Here is a 25586-nt window from a genome sequence, read left to right as displayed (position 1 = left end):
GAGACTGTCATTTCATCACCATCATTAATCATCTTTTCTGAGCACTGGAGCGGAAAGGGGTCTGAATGAAATACAGTTCCTGCTCTTGATGATTAGACATTCTCATAGCGGGAATAACACAGATTTTAAAATATTACAGGACAAAATACGATTAGTGTCTTCAGCAAGGAACTGATAAATTTTGGAGGGACTTCAGAAAAGGATCCCCTGGAAGGAGGTTAATCTGGGTGAGTTTTAAATCCATTCTTAGCAGAAATTGGGAAAGACATCATGGGGGGAAAAAGGGGGTATTTGAACCAGACTTTAAAAGATGGGAAGGTTTTAAACAAAGAAGGAAAGACGTCCAGTGGTTAAAAAAAAAAAAAAAAAAAAAGCACCCCATGAGTAGTTAAGGTACTGTGCCCTGAGAATGAGCAGGAGAGAAGGGGGAAGGGGCGTAAGAGGGCACTGGTCTGGGCCTGAGTTTCTTTATCAGTAAATGAGGAGGCTGGACCACGTGACCTCCAAGGCCCTTCTAGCTCTGATAATCAGTGACTCCATTCATCTGTAGCCTACACGTGTCCAATTGGTTTCCAAGCACCACCTGGGCTCTCTCTCATCTGTGCCATCCCCTGTCCAAGTTGGTGGAGACTCATGGGATCAAAGTAGCTTTAATATCAGCTGGAGCAAAATGCAATTAATACGTTGACCCTGCATTCCATAGCAAACCAAGATCATATTTGATTGCTTACTGTGCTGGAATTATCCATCCTTGCCCATCAGAGCTGACAACATGAATGGAATCCTAAATTCCCAGATCAGACCACCTTTGTGTCTCCCACTGGGCCCAAGACAGAGCCAGTGCCCAATAAAACCTCCTTGTTAGAATGACTGCTCACTGATCTTTCAGCTGGAGAGCTGTTGACCTTCAGAAAAGCCAAAGCCTCTGGTCACGGCACACAGAGCCAGAGGCCAGGGCAAGGGCTGGTGACATGTTTCTGTCCCCGAGCAAGTGCAGGAGACAGGGACAGGCCCTCCTCCTATGTTGGAATAGTCCGTTCCTAATGAGGAAACTGCTCTGGAGAGGCAGCGGGGAATAGTACAACCTGGAGGACCCCAGCTCAAACCCAAGCCACTTATTAGCTGTGTGGCCTTGGCTAATTTGCTTAACTTCCCTGGGCCTCACTGTCCTCATTTATAAAAACTGGAAAAACAAACAAACAAACAAAAAACTATCTTAAAGGGTTATTGTGAGGATTAGAGATAATATATGTAGAATGCCTAACACAAAAGAGGTCTCAGTACATGATAAATATTATCATTAATCTTGTTATTATTATTTTAACAGGTGCTATGAGGGCCCTGGGGATAAAGAGATGCAAAAGATGGAATTGTACACCCTCCTGCAGCAGACAGACGGAAACAACAGCCTCTAACGTGAGACACCGTGAAGTAAGTACTCCAGGAATGGAACCAGAGGACTGATAGGTCTGCTGGAGGCTTACGTAAAACTTCGTGGAAGGGGACACACGTGAACCAAGTTTAAAGGACAGAAGAGGAGTACAGTGTCAATAAGGAGAAGAGGGGATCAGTGCAGACCAGGCAGAGGAGACGCAAGACCAAATGCAAAGAGGTACGAAGAACCACGAGCAATTTGGAACCCTGGGGACATTTAGGGAGGTGGGTGATGGGTGGGGGGCTCACTGCCTTCCCACCTGTGGTCCGGGAGCACTGCCCACTTTTCTGAAAGGACCCCTCTGGCCAGTTTCTCCTTGCTCCCGCTTCTCCCCTCCCCCAACACAGAGTGTCCCCAGTGCACTCCCAACCTGGCCAAGGCAGGATGACAACCCAGCAGTCAAGAGCCCCATTCACTTAGACAAGGGAGCTGCTCCAGGCTTGTCTTCCACAGCACCGGCAGATACATCCGGCCCGCATCTGAGCAGTGTCCAAAACTCCCCACTGGGGCCCAGACAGCCAGTCAGGATGCTGGGGAAGAGCATGCTGGGAAATTCCCACAAGGAGCCTGCATCTATATAATCAGGTCTGGTGGAAATTAAAAGCTATTAGGAACAGGGCCGGATTTATCTTTATATCCAATAACATGCATTGTAATGGTGATCATGCAGATGGGAAATTAAACCACATCCCGGCTTCACTGGAGGCCTTAATTTTAATTTATGTCTATGCACAGCCCTTTGCCCTATTATCCCCCATCCCACTCACTCTGGAGAGCCAGTTTACCTCCAGACCAGGTCTCCCGGGAGAGAAGTAAGGGGTAGGAGTCTGTCAGCTCATAGGTGAGAGACTCTGTGCTTTTACACACACATCTCTGAATAGCCCGATGGGAGGAAGTTGATCAGCTTGGGAGGCAGGCAGGAGGAGGAAGAGAGGGGCTACCTCTGAGAAAGGTAGCACTTTGGGCTGTCTCTCCAGCCTCTCTCTACCCTGCGAAAAGCACAGCCCAAAAGAGGCACAGAGTTTCAGCGGAGGCTCCAGGAGGCTTGCCTGCCCTCCCAATGTGGACAGCTGGAAAGGCCAACCCGTGAGCCAATACCCAACTCATGGAGCTTGCTTAGGCCCCGAGCCTCTAAGTCCTTCCAAACCCCCTCAGAGAGGCAGACCATTCACAGGGGCCTGCAGCCACCCCATCGGGCCCCTCCTCCCAGGGCACCCACCCTCCCCAAGGAGTTGTCTCCTGGGCCCTGATTGGCCCACGTCAGCCTCCGTTCCTCCTCCTGCTCTCTCGCACCTGCTCCTGATGGCCCCGTGGTTGGCGGAGGATCTGAGCCCAGCCCAGCAGACCCAGAGATCAAAGTCAACACCGTTCTCCCCGCTCCAGAAGCTGCCCCTGAAGAGTCAGAGGAAAGTCACTCAGGCTCCCAAGTGCTTCCTTAACCTCAAGGTGACCTCATCATTAAATCTCCCCCCACCGTGAGAAGCTGCCATCCAACATCCCAGCCAAAACACACACGCACACACACACACAGGGCAGTGTGGTATGGATAGCAGAGAATCCTATTTTTATGAAAAAAAATCAATAAACAATTTGCATTTTCCAACATTAAAGCCTGGAGCAGGTGGGCCCAAGTTCTAGCCCTTCATCTTTAGAGCCTGGAGGATGCAAAACTCCACTCCCTCTGGTTCTCATGAATTCCTCTGGGAGGGTGTTAGGTGGATTCATGCGCTTTAGAAAGTCCATCCCTGGATCTAAAACGTAGCTGTAGAGGGATCTAGAATGATTTTGGATGGGGCTGGAGGGCTGGGCAGGGGAGGAAAATTCTCCAAGGCTAAAGGAAAGGAAGAGGTTCTACAGAACCAACGTGTAACAGAGCCCTGCAGATTAACGACCAGCCCACTTCCCTGATAATTATGTCCTTTGGGGCCACCAGCCCAGGCTTGACATCAAAGACAGCCCTGAAGCACCAACTAACTACAGTGAGTCTGGGGGAAGCTCACTGCCTCCACACAGGAGCCAGGTTAATCTTCGTCTCTCCTGTCTGAGCTGAGCTTCTAACTACCCCACGCCCACTGCACCCAGCCTTATCCCAATACCTCCCATATTCTTTCAGAACTCTCCTGATCATCCATCACGCACCCACTGAACATTTGGTGAGCATTTGTCCTGGGGGTGCAAGGCGGTGCGTCAGGAGCCTAGGGATGTGTGCCCTAAAACAACCCAGGTCCCACCCTTGGGAAACTCAGTCTAGTGGGGGACACAGACCCTGCTACACAGAAATACACACACCTAAACAGGACTCGGCAATACAAAGAGGGGTGCGCTCCCATCCCCCCGAGAGTCATCGTCACAGCCCCAGCCCATCCTCGGTGTGTGGCGGGCAGTGTTTGAAACATTTGACATATATGAACTCCTTTCATTGTTACTTGAACCCAATGAAGTAGGCCAATCATCACCCCTATTTTATTATCACTGGGGAAACTGAGGCACCAAGGAGGTAAAAGACTTGCCCAGAGGAGTGAGTTTCAAGCCCAGGCAGTCTGATCTTACATTCTGGGCTCATAATCACTACACTTGACTTAGTTCTTCCCTACAAACCAGCATTGACTTTTTCGCTTTCCTGAGGCCAAGGCTCTCCTTGCCTAGGGCACACAGTCTCCCTTGTACTCAGAGTGACACTTCATAGGATACATTTGTGCGGGTCCCGGGAGGTGGTCCTGTGCGGGAGTTCAGGGCATAGGCAGAAAGGACAGACCTGGGTCCAGCCCTGCCCTCTGCGTGATAACATGTGTGACCCAGAAGTCCCTTTACTTTTTTGAGCTTCAGTTTCCTCTTCAGTAAAGTGGAAGGGGAAAAAAATACACTTAGGGACTTTTTGTGAGGATAAAATGAGGTCACATATGAAAGTTTCTTAGCCCAGTGCCCGGCATAGAGGAAACACTCAAAAATTTATTATTATTGTTTTAATGAGTATAACTCTTGGTCCATAAACTCAGGTGTATAAGAAATATCACATGTCTTTATGCTCTTTACATCACCTTCCACGTGACTCTGTTGGAGAGACAGGACATTCAGTCCCCATCATTGTTGGCGGGTTCCCCAGGGACGTGGGTCTTGGGCTGTGCATCTCATGCCTCATTTGGACACAAGAACCCCGGCCTCAGTCCCAGACCCCAGGGAGCCACACACAGCCACCCCTCTGAGGTCCGACCGCTTCCTCCCGCCATACCCCGTGAGCCGCCTACAGCACCACCCTGCCTCTGGCATCCGATGGCCTCCTGTCTGTTCACTGCCCTCAGAGGCTCTCCTCCCCGGCCAGAACACCCATCCTAACCTTTCCTGTTTGCTCACAAAAGGCAGGAAGAGCAGGTGTCTTCAAGTAGCTTCTGATTCCCGTCCAACTACAAGCTCTGAGACCAGGAGACATAACGGCCTGGCCATCGGCTTGGGACTGAGAGAAGGAAAAAGTTCCAAGAGCAAAACACAAATTAATGTCTCAAAAAAGTATCCTGCCACGTTGGCTGTCAAGGTGTTGAAGCGTTGGTTCGTCTCCTATAGCTCTACCTCAGAGCCACTCAAGGAGATTTAAAACAGCTAGTGCCCAGGTTCTACTGCTAAAGATGCTGATTTGGGGTTGGGCCCAAGCACTGGTGTTTTTCAAAGAGCTCCCCAGGGGTTCAGTTGTGTAGCAGTATTAAGAATCCCAGCTTTATAGGTTTCATGCATAGAAGTCTGTCTTCTCCAACTAACCTGAAGACCTTGAGCAACTAGAACCATTTCATATGCCCAGCAATGGGCCATCAATGTTGGGGGGGCACTCAGGGAGCATCTGGTCAAGTGCCTCCATTTTACAGAAAGGAAAACCAAGGTCCTTGATGGAGAAAGGAAGAAAAAGTGTCAAGGCTGCTGCAATGTGCAGGGATGCAGGGAGAAATGCTGGAGTGATGGGAAAACCCCACAGTTTTGTAACTGGAGGCCTGGAGGTATTTTGAGGATCTGAGGTCCTCTCTTGAGATTTCCAGACCTGTTTTCCTGTTGAAGGGACAACCCTGCATAGGAACCAGTAATGAAGGGCCTGCAATCACGGCAGCTCTAACGAGGTGACCCTACAACATGGTATTAACCTCTTTTTGCAACACCTGGCACCTCTAGCGTGAGGCCGGCTAGAATTCTGATGGAGCGTCTAGGCAGCTCATGAAATAAAAGTCCCACACGCATGCTCGCTCAAGTCTGGTCCTCCGAGAATCCCAGGAACACGGACCGCACACCAGCCTCTTATCGCTCCTCTCCCCACAGTCTTTCACAGATAAGGTCCTTCCAGCCTTGCCTCCCATGCCTGAGGCCAAGGGCAATCAAATAGCCGGTGGCCAGGAAAGACAGTGACCCCACTCCTTGGGGGGAGCAGGACCACCTTGTGTCTGATGGGACCTTTACACACGCCGCAGAGGCTGCTGGCACGTGGGTTTTCCCCACCCACACGGAGACGCACCAAGCCGAGACCAAAGACGCTTTTTTGCCAAAGCACCACCAGAACAATAAAAAACCACTTGCCAGGACCAACCTCGAGAGCTGGGTTAGCTCAACCACCAACTCAGTACTGCTGATTTTCCGCCCCCCACCCCCCAGCATCCCTGCCTATGAGGCCCCGCGGTCCTCTCTTACCTGGGATGATGGCGACTGTGTCTTTCTCCCAGGACACAACGCTAACGTATTCCTGCACTGAAGAGGGGATGAGGCACTTGAAGACGGCCACGCTTCCACGCATCGACCTTTGATCCTCCACCCGAACGGTGTAGGGTTCCCTGAAAACTGCAGACAGATTGCGGGGCGGAAAGAAGAGGGTGTCACAGGCTTGACTAGGACACGGTGGGGGGGCCTGCGAAAGCCACCTCTCAGCACCCCAGGCCACACTTCCTTCACCTCTTTTCCCACCTCCCGCTTGCCCCGCCCGGAAGTTCCTGCCAAGGTCTTATTCCTGCCTTCGCCAGCAACCTCCTTCCCACTCCACCAGACACCCGCTCTCCCGCAGAAATACCCAGCCTCCCTCTACAGGACAGTAAATCCAACTTCTAGCCTTTCCAATTTTGGTGAGTTTTAACAAAATGCATTAGATTGTTAGGGCCTGGAGGGCGGCACCTACGCCCTGCAATGGGATTGTATTCAACAAGGGCATGTGTGGCTTCTAAGCAAAAGTGCCGGAATCCCTCTAATTAAACCACACTTGATTTCCTACAGGATTCCTGGGCCCAGGGTGGTAAGAGTTTGGGCCACGATGACCATCATCTGCCAAAAGAAAACCTGTGACACATGATCTAAAAACAGATTCTTGTGCCACTTCAAAATGAAAGGCAGCCTGGGAAAATGTAGTTGACATACAGAACTTTCTGCAGGGCTCGGTGGTTTATAAGAACAATGGGAGAGAATACTTGACACAGTGATGATCTCTGAAAACACCGAACCCCAGAGACATGGGCGATTTCCAAGAGTCTCCAAAACAAAGCATTCTTGCTGGTTTCTCCCACCCCCTGACACCGCCTACAGCCTGACCCCCAGTCTTGCCCCCAGCTTCAGCAGATCCCTTCCACCACAGCGTGCAGTGGAGGCCTCCTGCCTCGGTCCCAGGGCTGGCTTCTGGAGTGCTGTCACCTGCAGGTGCTCTGCGTATCAGGTCCCATGGGTGGGCTGGACCAACCTTAGGGGTAGGGCCGAGGGGCCTGCTTCGGCCTCTCTCTGGTCCTCCTCCGCTTGGCCTCTCCCCGGGGCCCTCTCTGTCTTTCCACCTCTTCTCTGCCAAGCAGAGCTGGTGCAGCCAGAGCCCCGCTGCTTCCCGACCTTGTCCCTCAGCAGGCACCTGGGCTGTGTGCCCTCCTGCTCTCCCTGCCATGGTTGCCAGGGCGATGCTCAGGGCCCAGCAGCCCCTCCGGCTGTGCACCTGCAGTCCCTCTGGCTTCATCAAGAGCTTCTTAATTGGCTGTGTTTCCCATCAGGCCAGCCCTGCCCGTCCCTCCCCAGGTCTTTATTCTTTCCCTCCCTGTGTTGTGGCTGTGATGGGAAGAGACACAGTTGAGGTGGAGGACGGAGGCATGGAAGGAGGCACTCCCAGCTCTGTGGGGCCATGGTCCACCCTTTCGTGGGCTGGACATCGCACTGCCTGCAGATGCGGGGAGAGCAGAGAGGAGGCTAAGGGGAGGGAAGCAGAGGGGAGGGTGGGAAGGGCTGGGGTTTGGGTGCACACGGCGGGGACAGTCCTCAAGAGCCTGCAGAGACCTATGGTTAGGAGCGTCAAACAAACAGGCCCTGTGTCCTCCTCTGAGCAGCAGTGTAACCCTGGATAAGAGCTCGTGAACCTTCTGGAGCCTCGGTTTCCTCATTCGTAAAAGGAAACAATAACAGCAGCATGGAGAAGGCCTGGCACGTGGAAAGCACTACAGCAATGCAGCTTGTCATTACAGCCATGCCTCTGTGATTAACTGGCTAGGTGCCCTTTGGGCAAGTGGCTTAACCTTTATTTGACTTAGTCCCCTCCCTTGTAAGAAACACCAGACAGGATTACTGTGAAAACTATATCCTAACCCAATAATAGGCAGGTATTAGGAAACAGGACATGGCTTGCTCTCAGCTCAATCCTCCAGGCTGTGGAGGCCAGAACTGGGCTTCAAATCCTGGCCTCAGGGCTCCCAGTCCAGCACCTGGTGTCGTGTTAGGGGACCAGTGCCGCTCCTGAAAAGAGGGTCCACGGGGAGCCCCAGAGGAGATACCTAAGCGCGGCCCTGGGCCCTCAGAGCTCACACTCCCACACCCCCCCTCCCCCAACCAAACCAGTGGATGAAGACCAGCTCTTCAATTAAGAACTCCCACCCCTCCTCACCCCTACACACACCCATTCCCAGCTACTTGGAACCTTCTACGTGTGAGAGGCTCTCCTGAGGCGGAAGGATCTTAATTCAACAGAGCGCTATCTCACTGAACCATCACACGGGGTGATGAATGAAGTAGGTGCTGGCACCTGCTTTGCAGATGAGGAAACTGAGGCTCAGACATGTGTGTCCTCTGCCTAAGGTAAGTGGCAAAGCTAAGATTCCAAAGCACAACACAACTTTCCTTGAGGGCCTGACTCCTTGCCAGGACAGGAAGTCAGAGATATCGCAGGATCCATCGCTAGGCATGCAGGTTGGGGAGACTTCCCCGGAACCCACTCTCCTCTGCCCAACACAATCACCAGGAAAGATGGCACGCCCAAGCCTTGGAGCCATCGCAGTGAGCTGGCTAGAACATTATCTATCCTCTCCCACTCAAAAAGCTCTTCGAAGAAAATCATTCCCCCAGACTTCCATGCGTTATTACTATTCGAGGCGCTTTATAATGGATTAGGACTCACCAGCATATCATGACAACCCAGTTAAGAGTAACTCATCTAAGCCATGCCCTCACCTCCAGACCTAACCCAGAGAAATGAGACTTTCTAGTTTCTGTAAGGAGAACAGCTGAGAAGCCCTCACTTCCTTGCTTCCATCACCTCTTCCCAAGACCAGAATGCTTCACTGCTAAGAGTTTTCCATCATGAATTTTACCTAAATGCCTATTCTCATGAGATATCTTATATTCAAATGTCTATCAACAGTGGAATGGATAAATAAAGTGCAGTATAGTCAAACGAGACTATACAGCAATGAGAATGAATGACATATAACTTCACACAGCAGTAGGGCTAAACCCCACAAACAACAGTGAGCAAAAGATTCAAGAGAATATGTGATGTAGGACTCCATTTAGATAAAGTACAGAAACAGGCAAACATCTATCTTGTTAGAAGTCAGGACTGTGGTTTCCCCTAAGGGTGGAGTGACTGAAAAAAGCATGAAGGGGCTTCTGAGATGCTGATACCTTCATCTGGATATTAAACTTTGTACAAATTCATCAAGCTATATACTTACAATATGTGCAGTTCTTTTATACTCTATTTCAATAAAGGGTTTTTGTGTTTTTTTTTAAAGAAACTCACTGAATTTTTCCATGAACCAAGTACTAAAATGAGCACATTACTTAATTTAAATGGGTCCTATCTCCTTGGACCATCACACGTAGTGATGAACAAGGTGGGTGCTGGCATCAGCTTTGCAGATGAGGAAACTGAGGCTCAGAAAGGTGTGTTCTCCACCTAAGGACACACAGGAAGTGGCAGAGCTAAGATTCCAAAGAACAGCATGATTTTCCTTGATGGGCTGCCTTGCCTTCTTCCATGTTACACACACATCCTCAAAACGACAGGCGCTGCCGGCTCCCCGTTCCCGCCCTGTCGGGGAGCCCGTGTCCGGTCCTTTACCTGCTTTGACGCGGATGTTGGGACTCCGGATCTTGCCGGCAGCATTCTCCGCGGTGCAGAAGTAGTCATTGTCGTGGATAAAGCTATTGAAGGCGGAGGGGGAGAAGGGGTAGAGCTGCAGCGTCCCGTTGGCGTGGACGTGCCGGATGTGCGGCACGTCGTAGATGTCGTCCCCCGTGGCCAGGTACCATCGAAGGGCCGCACTGGGGGAGCCCGCGGCCGGGCAGGGCACCACCACCCCCACGGAGCTGGAGAAGGTCACCTGCTGCAAGGAGTCATTTACAAAGTAGAGGCTGGTGCCGACATCTTCAGGGCGGGCTGCAGGGGAGGGGAGAGGCTGGTTAGCGCCTGCTAATGATACCCTCATAGGCCCGGAGGCTGCAACACCCACGCTCATTCATAAAACGTTCAAGCGCCAGTCATTCAACAGCACTGTTGAGCACTGACTGTACACCAGGCACTGGCAACGGTGAGTAAGAGACAGTTCCCACCCTGCAGAAGCTTCCAGCCTAGCATAGGGACGGCAAAAGTTGAAACGTCTCATCCTCCATGCCAAGCCAAGTCCACGGACAGAGGCGGCCACCACTCTGCTATGGTGAAGGGTCCCAAGCCATAATCCACGTCCCCGCACCCCAGCCCGCCCATCAACACTTTAGGAGAGATACTGAAATTGCTTAGATAATGGGTATTTATTGAGTACCTATTATACTCAGGGAGGTTCACACCCAGTCCCTTGGTTCATCTGTACAACACTGAGAGGAGACAGTACTGCCTCTTTTTTTATCGTTCCCTTTTGGAGGCTGAGCAAGTTATGTGATTTGCCTGAGATGACACAGCTAATAAGCTACACGACTGAAATCTGAACCCACTGCTCTAAAGAGGATCTTAGCACACTTTCTATCACACCACAGCCGAAAGGTAAAAAGGTCAGAGACCGTGTTCTACGAGGAAGGGCTACACGAAGCGGGGATACTCTGGACGAGAAAAGACTGCAGAGCCTTCTTCCCCTCTGGAGGTCGATTTGGAAAATGTGTTGCCCCAGAGGATGGGATGAGGACGGGCGGCACCGTGGGTAGACCAGTCCAAGCTTGGGGGCTAGAGATACCCACCCCCTCAAGTCTAAAACCATCCCTGACACTGACCAACCATGGAATTCCCTTCCCCTCTCTGACCCTCTGCTCCTTCACTTGTAAAGTGGAGGGAGGATACACGAGGCTGCAAAGACCCCGTGCATCTCTGACATGTTGCCATTGCAACACTCAGTCACACGGGCGAACATGCTCACGACTGCAGCTACCTGACAACATCAAGGCCGCCTGACAAGGAGGACAGCTGTCTGCAACTCTCATCCCAGCCCAGGGCCTCGGTCTTGCCTGCCCTCATGGGAAGCAGTCCCCAGTGGTGGAATCAGGGCCTTCCCTCCCTACCAAGGAACCTGCCCCCTTAAGAAGGGCCACCTCTGAACAAGTGGAAGCAAACCCAGAGGAAGAGGGGGCCTGGTCCCAGGTCTCCAGCTGGAAGCCACTCCCTCTCCACCAGGAAGATCAAGGAGCAAACAAACCACTCTGCCGCTTGTTTAAAGAACGTTGCAGGGGACCCAACTTGACCTCAATTTCCACAACTTTATGGGGAGGGGAAGGGCCTGCATCCGACCATATTAATATTCTCGGCTTAACTCTGAGCCGAGCCTCCAGGGAGAATGTACCGGGCAGCTCATTGAGGAAGGCCATTAAGCCTCATTGGTCAGAGCAATTCACATCATCTCATAAAAAGCTGTGATGAAGCCATTAGCAGCAGTGCTGGAAAACACATCCATGGGCTCCTTGCTGGGGTGTCAGGGGCATCCTCTTAGCTGCAAATGCATTTGCCATCCCTACCCGGCACTGCGTGCCCTTAGCGGCTGCAGGGGGCGGAGGGGGGAGCCGGGGCGCGGTGGGCAGCACAGCTTTCCCATCCACGTCCTCACGCTGCCTCCCCGGTGACAGCGTCGGTGCTGGTGGTGGAGAAGTCTGCTCTGTGGAAGAGGGGACCCTAGTGGGGACCCTTGGAAGCCTGCCCAACTCACAGGGACTAGAGTATTCCCCAGGTCATGAAATCATGCCATTCTGCAAGTAAGCAAACTGAGGCTTAGGAAGTTTCTCTTCAGATCCACACTCCCCAGGTTCCCAGGAGCCTGCTCACCTTCTGAAAGACTTCTTTATTGACATTCAGTCAACAGTTATTCGTTAAGCATCTTCTACATGCCAGGCTCTGTTGTAAGCACTTTACTCGTACGACTTCTTTTAATCCTCCCAACAACCTTGTGAGGGAGGTATCATTCTTATTCCAGTTCACAGATGAGGAAACTAACGCACTGAGAGATCAAAGAGACTTTCCCAAGACCACATGACCAGTAAGTGAGGGCTCTGGGACTCAAGACTCAGGCAATCTGAGCCCGAAGACTGATCTCTTAACCCTTAAATGATTGTAACCACTGCAGTAATAAAGAGGAGGCTTAAACCTCCCTCAAACACCACCTGGCCTCCCACTTCCCTTTTCAGCTGGCCAAGAACAGGATTAATATATCCACATGCCTGTGCACGCACGTGCACGCACGCACACACCCCCTGGGAGGGGCCCGTGTCGGACTCAACGTTTCAGACAATGCTTAGCCTGTGGGCGCAGGAACATCACTCCGGGGTTCTGGGTACTTCCTGAGACAACCTAGTTAATCAGACACCCTCACCGTGGCAGTTTTATGGATTTTGGAAGCCAAAATCCATCAAGGAACAGAAAGAGGCATAATGTAGACATTATGCCTGACAAATGGACTTAGGAAGCTGACAAAGATCCCTGACAGAGAGGAACTCAGGAATTATCTGATTCAAGGGGCAAGGTAAGAAAATATTTAAGGATCAGTATGAAGTAGCCCTCAGTGATGATAAGACTAGCAGCAATACTACTAGCCAGGGGATATGGGGATATATGTAGAGCTGATTCACTTTGTTATAAAGCAGAAACTAACACACCACTGTAAAGCAATTATACTCCAATAAAGATGTTTAAAAAAAAAAAAAACTACCGCTAGCCACCATGGATTTCACTAACTACAGGCCAGGCTGGGTGCTAGACCTGTTACAGGTGTTCTCTCACTTAATCTCATGACTCTCTAGGGGATGTTATTATTATCATCCCATTGTACAGATAAGGAAATCAAGGCTCTGAAAAGTTAACTAATTTACCCAAAGTAACCCACAGTGAAAGTATTAGAGCTGGGCCAGAACCCAGCTTTGCCTGCCTTCAGAGCCTGGGGGCGAAACTGCCCTTTTGTATGAACCACACCGAAGACAAAAGGAATCAAACCACAAAATCTGGTTTTCCAGGCTGGGTATCCCTCCCCATCCTTTCTTCCATCCCAAACCCACCCTCAATACACATTCCTGGTCTTCTCTCCTGGCTGGAAATGCATCCCACCCTCCCTGCAGAGACAACCCGTGGGGACCAGGCTTCTCTTGGCTCCCGGCTCCTGGAAGGACCGTCAGCCACAGTAGCAACAGCCTTCCTGCTCTCTGGGCCTCCGATCCTGCCAGAGCCGAGGACACGGGGTTCTCAGCAACTACAAATGGGTAGATGTAATTGATGAATTGACCGGGATCGTCCAGCCACCTGTCAGGGCTGAAGAAACAGCGGATTTATAGCAAAAGGTGAGTAGCCTCATATTTCTCCCACCGTGGTATGTGAGCTGCTGTCTTCTGGGTCTGGGGGAGCTGGGGAGGATTAGACAAACCATTCATTTCAGCTTATCGCTCCGACAGTGCATTGCCATTATGAAACATCACCCTCAGGTGTGAAACAATAGCATTTTGCACTTACTTTGGGCTCATATTTTACCATCACAAGGCACCTGTCAGCCTGGAATGCAGAAGCCTTTAAATAAATATTAATTCAGCCTCACCCCACCTGCCAAGAGAAAGGAGTGAGCAAATCCATAAAGGGGAAACCGAGGCACTAATCCCCTGAAATCTCTGCCATGTGCTAAGATGAAGGTTGGCACAGGGCACCAGTGAGTGGCTGCAGTAGCAATGGGTACGATCAGTCACCAGCCACGGAAGGGGGAGTAGCAGGGGTCTGGGGGCCTCACCCCCACCTCACGGAGTCTGGAGAGGCTTCAATGGTGGCAGCTTTCCCTCCTCAGGCTCCTATTTGAATCTTCAGAGCAGTGACAAAGCCTCAGCCAGCTCTGAGGAGCACAGAAGCATGGGACAATAGTCAGAGACCTGGGACAAATCTGACAGTACTACCTTCCCTCCTGGGGCTCATTCCTGACCTGCTGTGTGACCTCAGCCAACCCACTTAGCCTTTCTGAGCCTCAATGTCCTCATTCACGAAAGGGGGGACTGCACCACCTTACCTGTCCCCCAGGGCTGCTGAGCAGGTAAAACAGAATGTGAAAGTACTTGGTTCCCCATAATGAGGATGCAGGACTAGGAGGGATGGGATTGTTATTCGCAGCCCAGTGATTCCCCGAGGGGACCAGGGAGGCGAAAGTTACTGCAAAGGGTGGCCAGGGCCCAGCACCCCCCCCCTTGCAGTCCTGCATCCGAGGGTGACTCCTGCACCCTTGAATGCCCTCCTCTCCCAGGTCCTTCCTGACCCGAGGCCAGGAAAGACTTGTTCCTTCAGGAGATCTTTACCCAGCACAAGCCACATGCTCAGTAGGACCCCAGGTGTGGTGGAAAGCATCAAAGGCCAGGGAAAACGGCCCCCCACCATCCAGGAGCTTGCAAAGGAGATGGGGGCAGAAGAGGGCTAACCCACCGCCCAGGGCAGAGCTCGCAGAAGGGTTTATGGCCCTTTCTCTAATTTCATTTTGGCTGTACACCTACTCCCCTGGAGGCTTAGTGGCCTAGCTGATGGTACAGAGTTCTCAAAAGAAAGGAGACTAACTGATTGAGTGCCTACTGTGTGCTACAAGGGCATTTCCTCACATAATCCTCACGCAGAGGCACGAGGTGGGCTCTGTGAGTCTCATCTTACAGGTGAGGACAAAGAGGCTCCTGGGGGGAGATCCTCCAAGATCGTACAGCCAGGAGGCCACCAGGCCAACATTCAGTCAAAGTCTGCCTGCCTCCCAAGCCCGAGTTTTTCCCAACACAACGCCGAAGAGTTCAAAAAGTTTGGGGCCTTATGAGGATTTTCTTTCATTTCTTCTCTGGAAGCCAGTCCAAGTTTGGAAAGCAAATCTTTGGACAGGAAACTCCGACTTTCCCAACTTTTCCCTAAATCTCAGCCATCCCCCAGCCCTTTCTTCCCTCTGCAGACAGAACCAGGCAGATTTACAGAGAGAAGGAGAGGAGGGAGAAACACTTCATAAATAGAGAGAGATCAGATCAACAGCAAAGCTTCTTCTGGTCAAAGGCGAAAAGGATTTTTAATAGAAAATGGAAGTTATGAGCTTGGTTGTGATGTGACAGACGCCCAGACTTAAACCCAATTAATCTTCTCCGCCGGTTAACACTGAGCACCACCCCGATGCCGTGTTTCATAAAACAGGCTCCAAATGGCTGGGAGATTAGAAGCGTAGAAATAGCACAGCAATATTTTTAAACCAGAAATCGCCCCCAGGCATTTGGGCTGCCCCAGGGTCACCCCTGAAACCTAAATATCCATCGCATCAACTTGTCCGTCTGCCCTGCGCTGTCTGGCCATCGGGATTAGTTTGGCAAAGGAAACTCGACACCCACGCACTCGACACCCAGGGGCCCCCCACCCCACCTGCCTGGGTTGGGATGGAGGTGTCTGGCCAACTGAGGCTTCCACCCAGGTGCACTTTGAATTATCCCCATGTCATCATCTCCAATCATCGTAAATGACAACCTGAGGGGACTGAAATGTTAACGCCTCACCACCTCCACAGGGAGAAATGAGTCACTTCTTCTCTTCCTTTACAATATTTAGTCTCATTCACTGGATCTTTCATCTAGGAGCATCTGCCAGTGCTGGAGTCCCTGCCTCCTGCACCCGCCCGAGAGATGGGCAAGAGCCTGCAAGGGGTAACCAGCCCTGGGCACAGGGAGCGTGGCTGGATGGTAGCGGGGGGAGGAGGAACGGGCAGGGGTCCCCTGCAGGCCTATGAGCCCCCCGTCTTGGTCACCACTCTGTCCCCTGGGCCTAGCACAGCACTAGGCACTTAGCACAGTGGTTAAACGCCCAGACCCTGGTGCCAGGCTCCCCAGGTTTGAATCCTTGCTCTGCCCCTTACAAGCAGGGTAACTGCAGGCAAGATTACCTCGCCTCTCTACACCTTGGTTTCCTCATCTATAAAATGGGGGTGACTATATCTACTTCAAGGGTTGTTAGATTGGATGAGTTAACATGTATGACAGTTTCCGGTATATATAAGTGGTAGAGGTAACCACCTAAGTATTCATTGCTGTTGTTATAAATATTATCATGATAGCAGGTAGGCAGGAAGTCTATCTCACAACAAATACCTCTCCCGATGATGATGGTGACAACTTCAGACAGTAGTTCTCAAACATTACGATGCATAAGAACCACCTGGAGAGCTTGTTAAACATGCACGTCCTTAGATACCAGATTCACTGAGTCTGTCATAGGGCCAGGGAACTCTATTTCTGAGGCAGGTGGTCCTCTGTCTACACTCAGAGCAATGCTGCATAGGAAAAAGATTTGCCATACTGGACTTCAATCCACTCTCCCAACGACAGACCATTCTCATGGGCTTGGCTGACAGAACCTCAGCACCTCATTAAGTAACTTAATTTGGTGATCAAGTTAATGAAATAATAATGGTGTGATCAATAAACAGAGCATTGCCACAGCTACACGGCTCCCAGGCCTCACACAGAGCTGTGGTTGTTTTAATGCAGATGTGAGGTTTCTTAGATTAATTTGCAAGGTTGATTACCCCGCTGCATCTCCACACAAAGGTTTTCATAAAAGAGATGTATTATTTGTCTTCACTCTGTTCTTATTCCATAGTTGGAAAAACCGGGTTCAGAGAGGATCAACCAGTGGGGTCTCAGGTCAACCACCATGTCCATCCAAAGCTCAGGTGAGGACCAGGGAGACGGGGTCTGGCCCCTCCATCAGAAAACCCCGTTATGGTGTGTTCACACCTTGGAGACAATCGGAGTCTAGATTCTGAGGAGGGGAAGGGCCAGTCTCCCCAGACAGCATCTGAGCATTTACAGGCAACCAGAACTGGTTGTGCAGCTGGGACCAAGTCCCAGACCTCCTGTCCCCAAACCTGGCACACTTGCTTTACCTCTAGCCTCACCATCATCATGGCCACCATTTCTTTTCAGCACTAATTGTGTGCCAGGCACTGTGAGAAGCCCTCTCCTTACATTATAGTGCATTTAATCCTTACGAGCACCCTCTAATGTAGCTACTGCCCAAGACCCCATTTTACAGATAAGAAAACAGGATCTTCAAGAGATCAAGTAATTTCCTAGGTGGCACAGCCAGGGCTGACAGAGCAGCATTTCAAAGCCAGGCCTCCCTTACTCCGGCTGTGTTTCTCAACGGGTACACTACATTCTATTCTCAGAATGTCTCCAAGATGTGATCATCCTATAAGGCGGGTTTCTGATGGAGGAGAGCCATTTGGGGAATGACAATTCTGAATTATTTGGGACTGCCCCAGGCATCAGACATTTCATCCCTAATCATCCCTCCCTGCCCTCCACTATATCCTCCTTACTCTAGTGACTAAAATAACCAAAAAGTATCCCCCCAGTTTCCAAACAGCCCTAAGGAAACAGTACCACCCCAATGAGAAGCACTGCTCCAGTGTCCATGTGGTCACCTCTGTCCATCAAAAACGGGTTTTTTTTTCTTTTTTCTTAAGATTCTTAGCACAAACATAGTTCCTGTAAGCAGCAACCAGAAACCTCTGAGATCCAGTAAAGATCAGTCATCCTTCAACCTACAAGGCCCCTCACCATCAGCTCCAGGAGAAGTTATGAGCAACAGCTGACAGTCAAACAGACCCTTTAATCTTCCAGCCCCTTCTAGACAGGGCCTGTCAAAGGAACGCCCCTTATGGCCAGAAAGGTCTTTCCTGGGAGTCGGCTCAGACAGCACAGTTGTCCCCAGAGATTCCTAGATTTAGATTGTTCACACTGGAGGGACTTAAGAGATTATTTTGTTCAATCTCCTCCATTTACAGATGGGGAGAGCGAGGCCTGGAGAGTCATTTGCCCCAGGTGCACAGCTGGCCAGTGTCCTGGCTGCGACCAGACCCCCGTCTCCACCGCTCTTGCAACTCTGGCCGCTCCACTTTCAGATCCCAGCAACCCAGGCACGGAGGGCATCATGGAGAAAGGAAATGATGTCATGGGAGGGAGCATTAGAGGGACCAGGGCTGCTGGCTGCCCAGAGGAGAGGGCTCAGGTGAGCAGTTCATCTGTCTACAAGTAGTCAAAGTGTTGACAAGTAGAAGAGGGTTTCACCTGGATTTATGTGGCCTAAAAGGTAGCAGCAGAGCCAGTGAGAAGGTACAGGACCAGGCAAGTGGCTGACTGTGAGGGTGAGAGCTGTAATAGTCAGAGCTGTCTGGCCAGGAATGGCCTCCTTGAAAGGAAGGAGTTGCCAGTGGCTGGAAGTGCTGGAGCGGAGGAAGAACAACGCTGGTGAGACAGTGCAGAGGGGATCAGGCAGCTGATTAGGGGATGGATTCCATGTCCCTGAAGGTGCCTTCCAACCTGGAAGATTTTGACCCATGGATGTCACACCCTCAGAGCAGGTCCCCCACCCACCTTCTCCCCCATGGCTCTGGGAGGCCACTCTAGATACAGGGTGTCCATGACCCTGAGTCAGCTGGGTTCTTAGGGCCTGGATTCCAGTAATTGCTGTGACCTCAAACAAGGTGACCCAAGGTGGGACCCTGTGCCTACTCCCCTTCCCACAGAAAGATTGTGGAGTCCCAGCAGGGAGAACACCCTCAGGGGTGTGTCCAGAGGATTAGGGACTAAACTCATATCTAAGGACCTGGGGAGGGAGCAGAGGTAAGCTCCTCCCACTCCCCCCAGGCACTGGGGCCACAGGGAATCTGCCAAGTCTACTCCATGAAGACGGTTGGCAGCCTGGCTTTGTCTCATCAGCTGTTCCCCATGTTGATGAAAAGCAAAGGCTAGGAAAATTCTCCATATGTGTGAGGCCCAGGGAGGGGGAGACAGCCACACACAGCTGTGAGACCTTCGTTGTTCCTGTATGATGAGATGACAGTAATTATACCTCACATTTCAGCAGAGCATTTATAAGGCTAAAACTGATTTGCTGTGGTTTTTACATGTGTGTGTTTATATGTTGCCCTCTTCAGTTTACAAAGCATTGTCACACGCTATACCATTGTATGGCCTTCACCCTTTTTGTGCATATTCAATAGCAATCGCTCTGGGGGACAGCCAGGACAGGGGTTATTTTGCCCATTTTACAGATTGGGAAATAGAGGCACATAAACTATTAGGTAACATGCCTATATTAGACAGCTGAGCTTTGTTTTCTATGTCTATGGACAATGCTTCTTCGCACACACACACACACACACGGAGTTTAATGGAGATGCAACTTGCCTTTGAATAACTGTTCTTAATGAAAACGGTGACCTTGGAAACTGTCAGTACAAGCAGCGTGTAGAGCAAGGGCATGGGGAAGTGGGGCAGGGGGTGGCTGAACGGATGAGGGGATAGCAGCTGGATGGCAGGGGTGGTGCCCAAGGCTAATGCTATTCATGCTAAAGCAGCACAGGACAAACAGCTGTTAAACAGGGCACACAGGCTGTTGTGCCACAGCCCCACACCCTGCCACTCATGGGACCCACAGGCCACAACCTGCCATGAGCAGCACCTGACCTCTGGGTCATATGCTGCTTCCCTGGGTCATATGGCTGACTGGGTTATGGAGGGAGGAGTGGTCCAGGGATCCCCAAGGTCACGGGCTGTCAAGGGTGTTCTCTATACATGAAACTACCTGAAAAACAGCAAAGTTCATCCTAGCAGGGAAAGACAGAAATCCATCCAGCTACAAGGTATGGGGGCTCACCCTGTGCAGTCCACGTACATAGGTTTATGGCATTAAATCAGGCTAGTTCTTACTGTGTCCAGTCATGGTAGAGATTTATCAACCAACCCCAGCCTTCCTTTGGTAGGTATGAGACTGGCCTTTGCCTCACCCTCAAATCCAAATCTGGAGCGAACCTGTGCCCTCACCTTTTCTACAACTGCCACCAGCTGTGGCTGGGGAAAGGGAGTGTGCTGGATGCTCCCATCCCACCCCACCCCAGGGACACCCAGGTGGCTGCATGGCCTCAGCTATCTGGCTGAAGATGGGTCCTGCAGGCTACCCAGCTGATAGGTGATAGAAGGAAGCTGTGGTGTCCCCTGCCCTGGCCACCATTCAGCCTTTCTTACTGCTACAAAGTCTAAGTCAGTTGGCTTGGCCAAAACTGTGGCTCATTAGTACAACCGTTCGGGACAGAAGCGGATGCTCTACTTTGGGGGTGGGGGGAAGCTGGGAGTAGTGCAGAAAAAAGAAGAGGTCTAAGGTTTATTGAAAACGAGTTATATTCTAGGTACTTCATATGCATTATCTCCTTTAATCCCATTTCATAGCTGGAGAAAGTGAGGTTCAGAGAGGTCCAAGGTCACATACTAAGTGCAGAGCCAGGATGCGAATGAAGGGTTTGCCTTGACTCAGAATATCCGCTGCACCATCGAGTTGCAATCTTTTTTATTTTCCTTCACAATTCTAATATATAAAATGCTCTGGTTGGAAGAACTGGGGGAGGGGGGCTTGAAGCTCTGCCCACTGGCCCTCTCCCTCTCTCCTTCCAGCCATCCCCTGAGGCTCTACCCAACACCTTAGGGCTCCACCCCACCTCCTTCAGAAAACCTCTGTGGGCTCTGGTGGACCAGGGCCCTCCCAGATCATTAGATGTGCAGAAAAACGCTCTGGGAGGCCTTGGAGCTGCACCTGCCAGGGTGGGATTTGTCCAGGGCCCCGGAAATGCAGACAGAATCATTCCCGAAGCCACCTCCCCACTGTGGGCATCCCAGCTGGCTCTCTGGGAAGGAGCACTCCAGCTGCCCTGAACTGTGTGCTCTTCCAGCATTACCCCCAACTCTTTATACACCCATCCTTCTGACCACAGCGCCTGCCTTTCACCATGCCCCCAACCACTGCATGTGACAGAAGGCGCCTTAACAATGGTAGAAGCAGCAGCTGGGGGCTCTTCCCCTCAGAGGCAACAACTCCCTCCCAAGCTGGACACTGACAAACCAGCGGGGTGAAAGAGCATTTTGCCTCACTTGATACCCTCTTCCCATCAGCTGCTGCCTCTCCACCCACTGACCACAGCCCTAAGCCTCCTCCATTCTGGGGGTGCACTCACCAGAAGGCAAATGTTGGCCCTGGATCCCCATAGCAGGTGTGCCCCTCTCTTCTTCCTGCAGCACAAGAGGGGCAACCCACACCCAAAGTTTGGTCTGCCTTCGGGTGTCTCTGCCACTGGTCACCCATTCCACCCTAGTTGCAAGCTCGGGGGCTGCCTTGCCAGAAGAACTCAGTGCTGAGCCCCTGTAGGCCTAAAACTCAGAGGCAAAGGAGAAGCACTACCCAAATCATCATCCTTCTCCCCACTCTTGCCCCACCCCCATTCCACAGAAGGAAAAGCCACTGCCTGGCTGCAACTGAGGCTGAGACCAAGACGCTGCTACTCACAGAGGGTGAGGAGGGCTCTTGGCCCGGCTAGGTGAGCATGCAAATCTGTATGCAAATTATATGCAAATCCAGGGCCTGCCCTTGGGTTCCTGGCACCCTGTCATGTCTGCTGTCTGTGGCTCACCCCATTCATGCACCTGGGTGCTGGTTAGAATCTACTGAGCTAGGGGCTGAGAAAGCACTTCGGAAGCTGGGGGCATTTCCTCTTGACTGCTTCCAATGCCCCCAAGAAACACCTCCTCCAAGATCACGTGGGAGGGAAGAATCTCCCAGCTTGGTACCCACATCCCCAAAAAAAGCTCTCTGAACATCCACCCTCCCTTCAACTCATCCACAAATAAAATCGTCCTTCACCAAGCTGAGCAGGGGACCAAGCAAGTCACAAGGGTGGAATTTCTGAAGACCCGGAGAAGGTAAGGGGGACCGGAGGTCTGCACCCCTCTGACAAAAGCCAACAGCCCGCAAGGCGCCCTGTGCAGACAACCACCTTGTGTCGGGGGTGGGGGGGCGCGCAAGCATCGCTGGGCCAACCCCACCCTCCACCCCTGTCATTTGCTTGCCCACCTTCTCTCGATTCCTCAATCTGAGAAAAATAAAGCCTCTTCAGCCAGTCTCCTGGGATCTGCTCAACTTAAGCGCTGCCTTTGGGTCAACTGCTTACTTGCTTTTTGTTTCTAATTGAGCTCCCCAGTCTGCTGCAGAAATATATTCAAGGCAGCTGACTTTGATGCCCAGAAATACGATGCATCTGAAAGGTTTGTCAGGCATCAAGGCGATCCCATTCTCCCCCATGTTATCCTAGCACCCAGGGCCTCTCTGCCTACCTACCCCCTCCTCAGTGCTCACTGGTCTTTCACCTCCTTCCCCTAAGTTGTGTTTGCCATTTCGAGATTTTAAAAACACATTCCCTGAGTGCCCACCCCCCTTTTAATTAGACTGAACAGAGTGTTAAGAGATTTTCTTAATGGCTTGACGAAGGCTTTTAATTTGGTCTTCTCTAGAGAGAAGAACCATGAGTCCCCATCTGAGAGGTTGTGGGGGGGAATGAAAAAATCAATGCCCCCCATTATTTTGGCTTTTAGAAAACAGGAATTTTAGTGCCGGGGAAGCTTGCTCTTTTACACAGTAAAAATGCAAATGTAGGCAACACAGATGCTGGCACGCTGGATGTAACAACGGAGAGAGCCTCGCTGGGGTTCATCTGGCTGCCCGAACCTGGATTTGTTTTGGCAATAATAAGGCAGTTATTGAAGACTTGATAACCGATTATTAAAACACCTTCCCAGTTTAGTTCTGGGGAATCAGTCTGAGCTCAGGCTTCATCAAAAAAAAGGTATTTCGAGAGGAATGGAAATAACAAACGCTTAAAACACATTCAATAACTGCTTAATTCCATCCAGAGGACACTCCATCTCATCTTGTTTTCTCCTCTCTCTCTCTGCCTCCTCCCGCTCCTCACAGATGGACGTACAAATTATTGCAAGAGGATATTGTTTTCTGTAACAGGCTCGAACATTCACATTTACATTTTCCTTGGTGCCGCGGGGGTGACTGGCAACGGGAGAGAAAAATACACCAAACCCCATCTTCGCCGCTCTCACCACATCAACATCTTCCCCCAGCCGCCTCCGCCACCACCACGCCACCCCAAGCAGAACAGGCCCCGGGGACCAGCCTGGCACCTAAGACCCAATTAAGGCACGAAGGAAAAGAAAGGCCTGTCTGGCAAGTCGCCCTGGCGCCCAGCGCAGATGCTGGAGCCTCTGAATGGCAGGGGCGCGGGAGCTCTGCAGACCCAAAGACCACTTAGGTGCCGCCTCACCTGGCACATCCAGCCCCCCGCAGGCCCAAGGCCAGAGCTACTTGCTTCTCCCGTTGGAGAGGATTTTGCCCCTCGGGCCGTCCTGCCGTCTTCTGGGTCTTTCTCCACCCCCACCCCCATCTGCCCCTTCCGTATCAAATAGCTTGGGCTTCATTTATTAATGCCCGGCTTCTGGAAGGGGGAGGGGAGAGTCCATCAGGTATTTGCTAGGGGGCCTCGACTCCTGGGGAATGGGCTGCTCTGGAAGAGGTCTCCAGAAAGGGGGTGGGAGGTGTGTGTGGACAAAGCTGGGCAGGAGTGTGGCAGCAGCTCCAGCCTGTGTTTCCTCGCCCGACAAAATGGAAAGGGGTGGCGGGTGGAGAGGGAACTAGCCAGAGAGAAAGCTGCCGCTCCTCACCTTATGTATTTTTAATATTAATGTAATTAAAGCTGCGAGCCGAGCCAGCCTGCGGGGCGGAGGGAAGCAGGAAGAGCCTGGGGAGAGGGAGACTGCGGGTGGGGGGCCCGGGTGAACAGGAGGCAGGCTTCTTGCTCCGCGGACGGGGTATGAGAGGGTGCTGTGCAGGGTCAAGGGGTTAATCAACCTAGACCAGCCTTGGTGTGTCACCCCGTGGACCCCGTTGGGTCAGAGAAACTCAACTACTTTGTCCACGATTCAGGGGCCCGCCCTCGCCCCGCACCTCAACAGCATCTTGGCCTTCAGTCTGGCTTTGACCGGGCGGTACTTACAAATAAAATAGGGTAACCCTCCTCCCCCAAAGCCACAAGATACTGCAGTCAGCTCCGGCAGGTTGCAGACTCCAGACCCCTGGGGCGTCGGCAAGGAAGGACAGGACCCGTCCGGGAGCGCCAACCCTCTGCTGGATTGCCCTTCCCCCATCGTCTAGGGGTCAAGAGTTGCAGCTGGGCCAGGGCAGCCGTCTGGGCAAAGGGGGTAGAAGCCGTCCCCCAGGGCGCGAAGGAGAAAAGTTAGAGGGCTGCACAGGTAAAGCTGAGCTCGTAAGAGCGTGTGTGCTCCTGAGCGCAAGGGCGCCGAGTTCGGCCGCCTCATCTCCCGCCATCTGTGCGCCCGGGGGCACGTCCTCTGAGATCGCCTGGAAGCCCGAGAGCCGGCGACTGCCTGATCCCGACTCGGTGCCCAGGTGACTCTGGTTGGAAATGTCTGACCGTTTCCAACCCCCAATCCCGGCTACCTCGAGGATCAGGTGCGCAGCGCCCCAGCAGCAGGTCTGGACATGCCGGACACCTGGACCCACCCTTAGCAACGCCTTCTCTCCGGGGAAAGCGACACGCCCCCCCCAACCCAAGACTCGTCCCCATGTCCGCTGACCAGGAGCCGAAGCGTAGACTCTCGCACCTTGGGGCGCGCTGCCCGAGGTGGCCAGGCGGCGCAGCCAAGCCGGGGCTAGTGCCCGGGGCAGGGGGTGAGGTGGGGCTGGACGAAGGCGACCTCTAGGTTTGGGGAACAAACTTGCTATCATAGAGACCCCAGGTCTCGGGACCTCCGGCTCTCCCCCCCCCCTGCATCCAGCCAGGACGCGGATAAGCGCGGTGCGGTGCGGTGCAGGGGGTCCGGGGCGGCGGAGGGGCGCGCGGTGGCAGAGTGGGAGTAAGCCGCAGCCCGGTTCCGCCAGGACTCCCAGGTGAACAGTCACGGCCTAAGGAACCCTCGACTCGGAGGGCACCCCGGGGTCCCAGCGCCACCCAGCCGCAGGCAGCGGGCAAGGGGCTGGGGGAGGGGTCCGGGCAGAGCGGCGGCCCGGCAACGAGCGGGGAGATGAGGGGCTGTCTCACCACCTCCCCGCCGGGCGCGCCCCAAAAAGGCAGGCGCGGGTGGCTGGCGGGGCGCTCCAGGGCGGACTCTCACCTGGCCGCTCCCCGGGTGCCTGCCCCTCCCCCGCTGCGCCCCATCCGGGGCCCCGCGCCGGGGTCCGTCCCCCCCCCAACACCCCGCCCCGGGCACCTGGAGCCCGCCGGGCACTCCGCCTCGCCGCCAGCCTCTCGCACCGCGGCCCCGCCGCCTCCGCCGCCCTGCCGCCCGCGCGGGTCTCACCTTTGTGTAAAGAGTCCAGGAGCAGGAGGAAAGTTACCAGCCACATGCCATAAAGAGGCCCTATTCTCCGGGGAGGTGGTCCTGTGGCCGGCCGTGCGGCAGCGCCTCTCCCCCGCTCAGCGCGCTCCCAGCCGCCCGCACTCCGCGCCCCGCTCTCTCTGCTCCTCAGCCCAGCGCTCGGCGGCGGCGGCGGCTCCTCCCTCCTCGGCTCCCTGGCTCCTGTCAT

General features: G+C 52.7%; 1 protein-coding gene across 1 annotated transcript in view; it reads right to left on the bottom strand.

The window, feature by feature from the left end:
• DSCAML1 (DS cell adhesion molecule like 1) overlaps positions 1-25586 on the bottom strand; it is a 352019-nt gene extending 326433 nt beyond the window's left edge. Inside the window, exons 1-3 of the mRNA XM_068555005.1 lie at positions 25361-25586; positions 9759-10076; positions 6098-6244 (exon numbers count right to left, since the gene is read on the bottom strand). Coding sequence (XP_068411106.1) covers positions 6098-6244; positions 9759-10076; positions 25361-25586 — 691 coding nt within the window. The remainder of the gene's footprint in view (positions 1-6097; positions 6245-9758; positions 10077-25360) is intronic.

Source organism: Eschrichtius robustus, chromosome 11 (assembly GCF_028021215.1).
Source record: "Eschrichtius robustus isolate mEscRob2 chromosome 11, mEscRob2.pri, whole genome shotgun sequence".
In the NCBI taxonomy this organism is placed as follows: domain Eukaryota; kingdom Metazoa; phylum Chordata; class Mammalia; order Artiodactyla; family Eschrichtiidae; genus Eschrichtius; species Eschrichtius robustus.
Note: the sequence above shows the minus strand (reverse complement) of the source record. Positions and strands in the feature narration are given on the sequence as shown.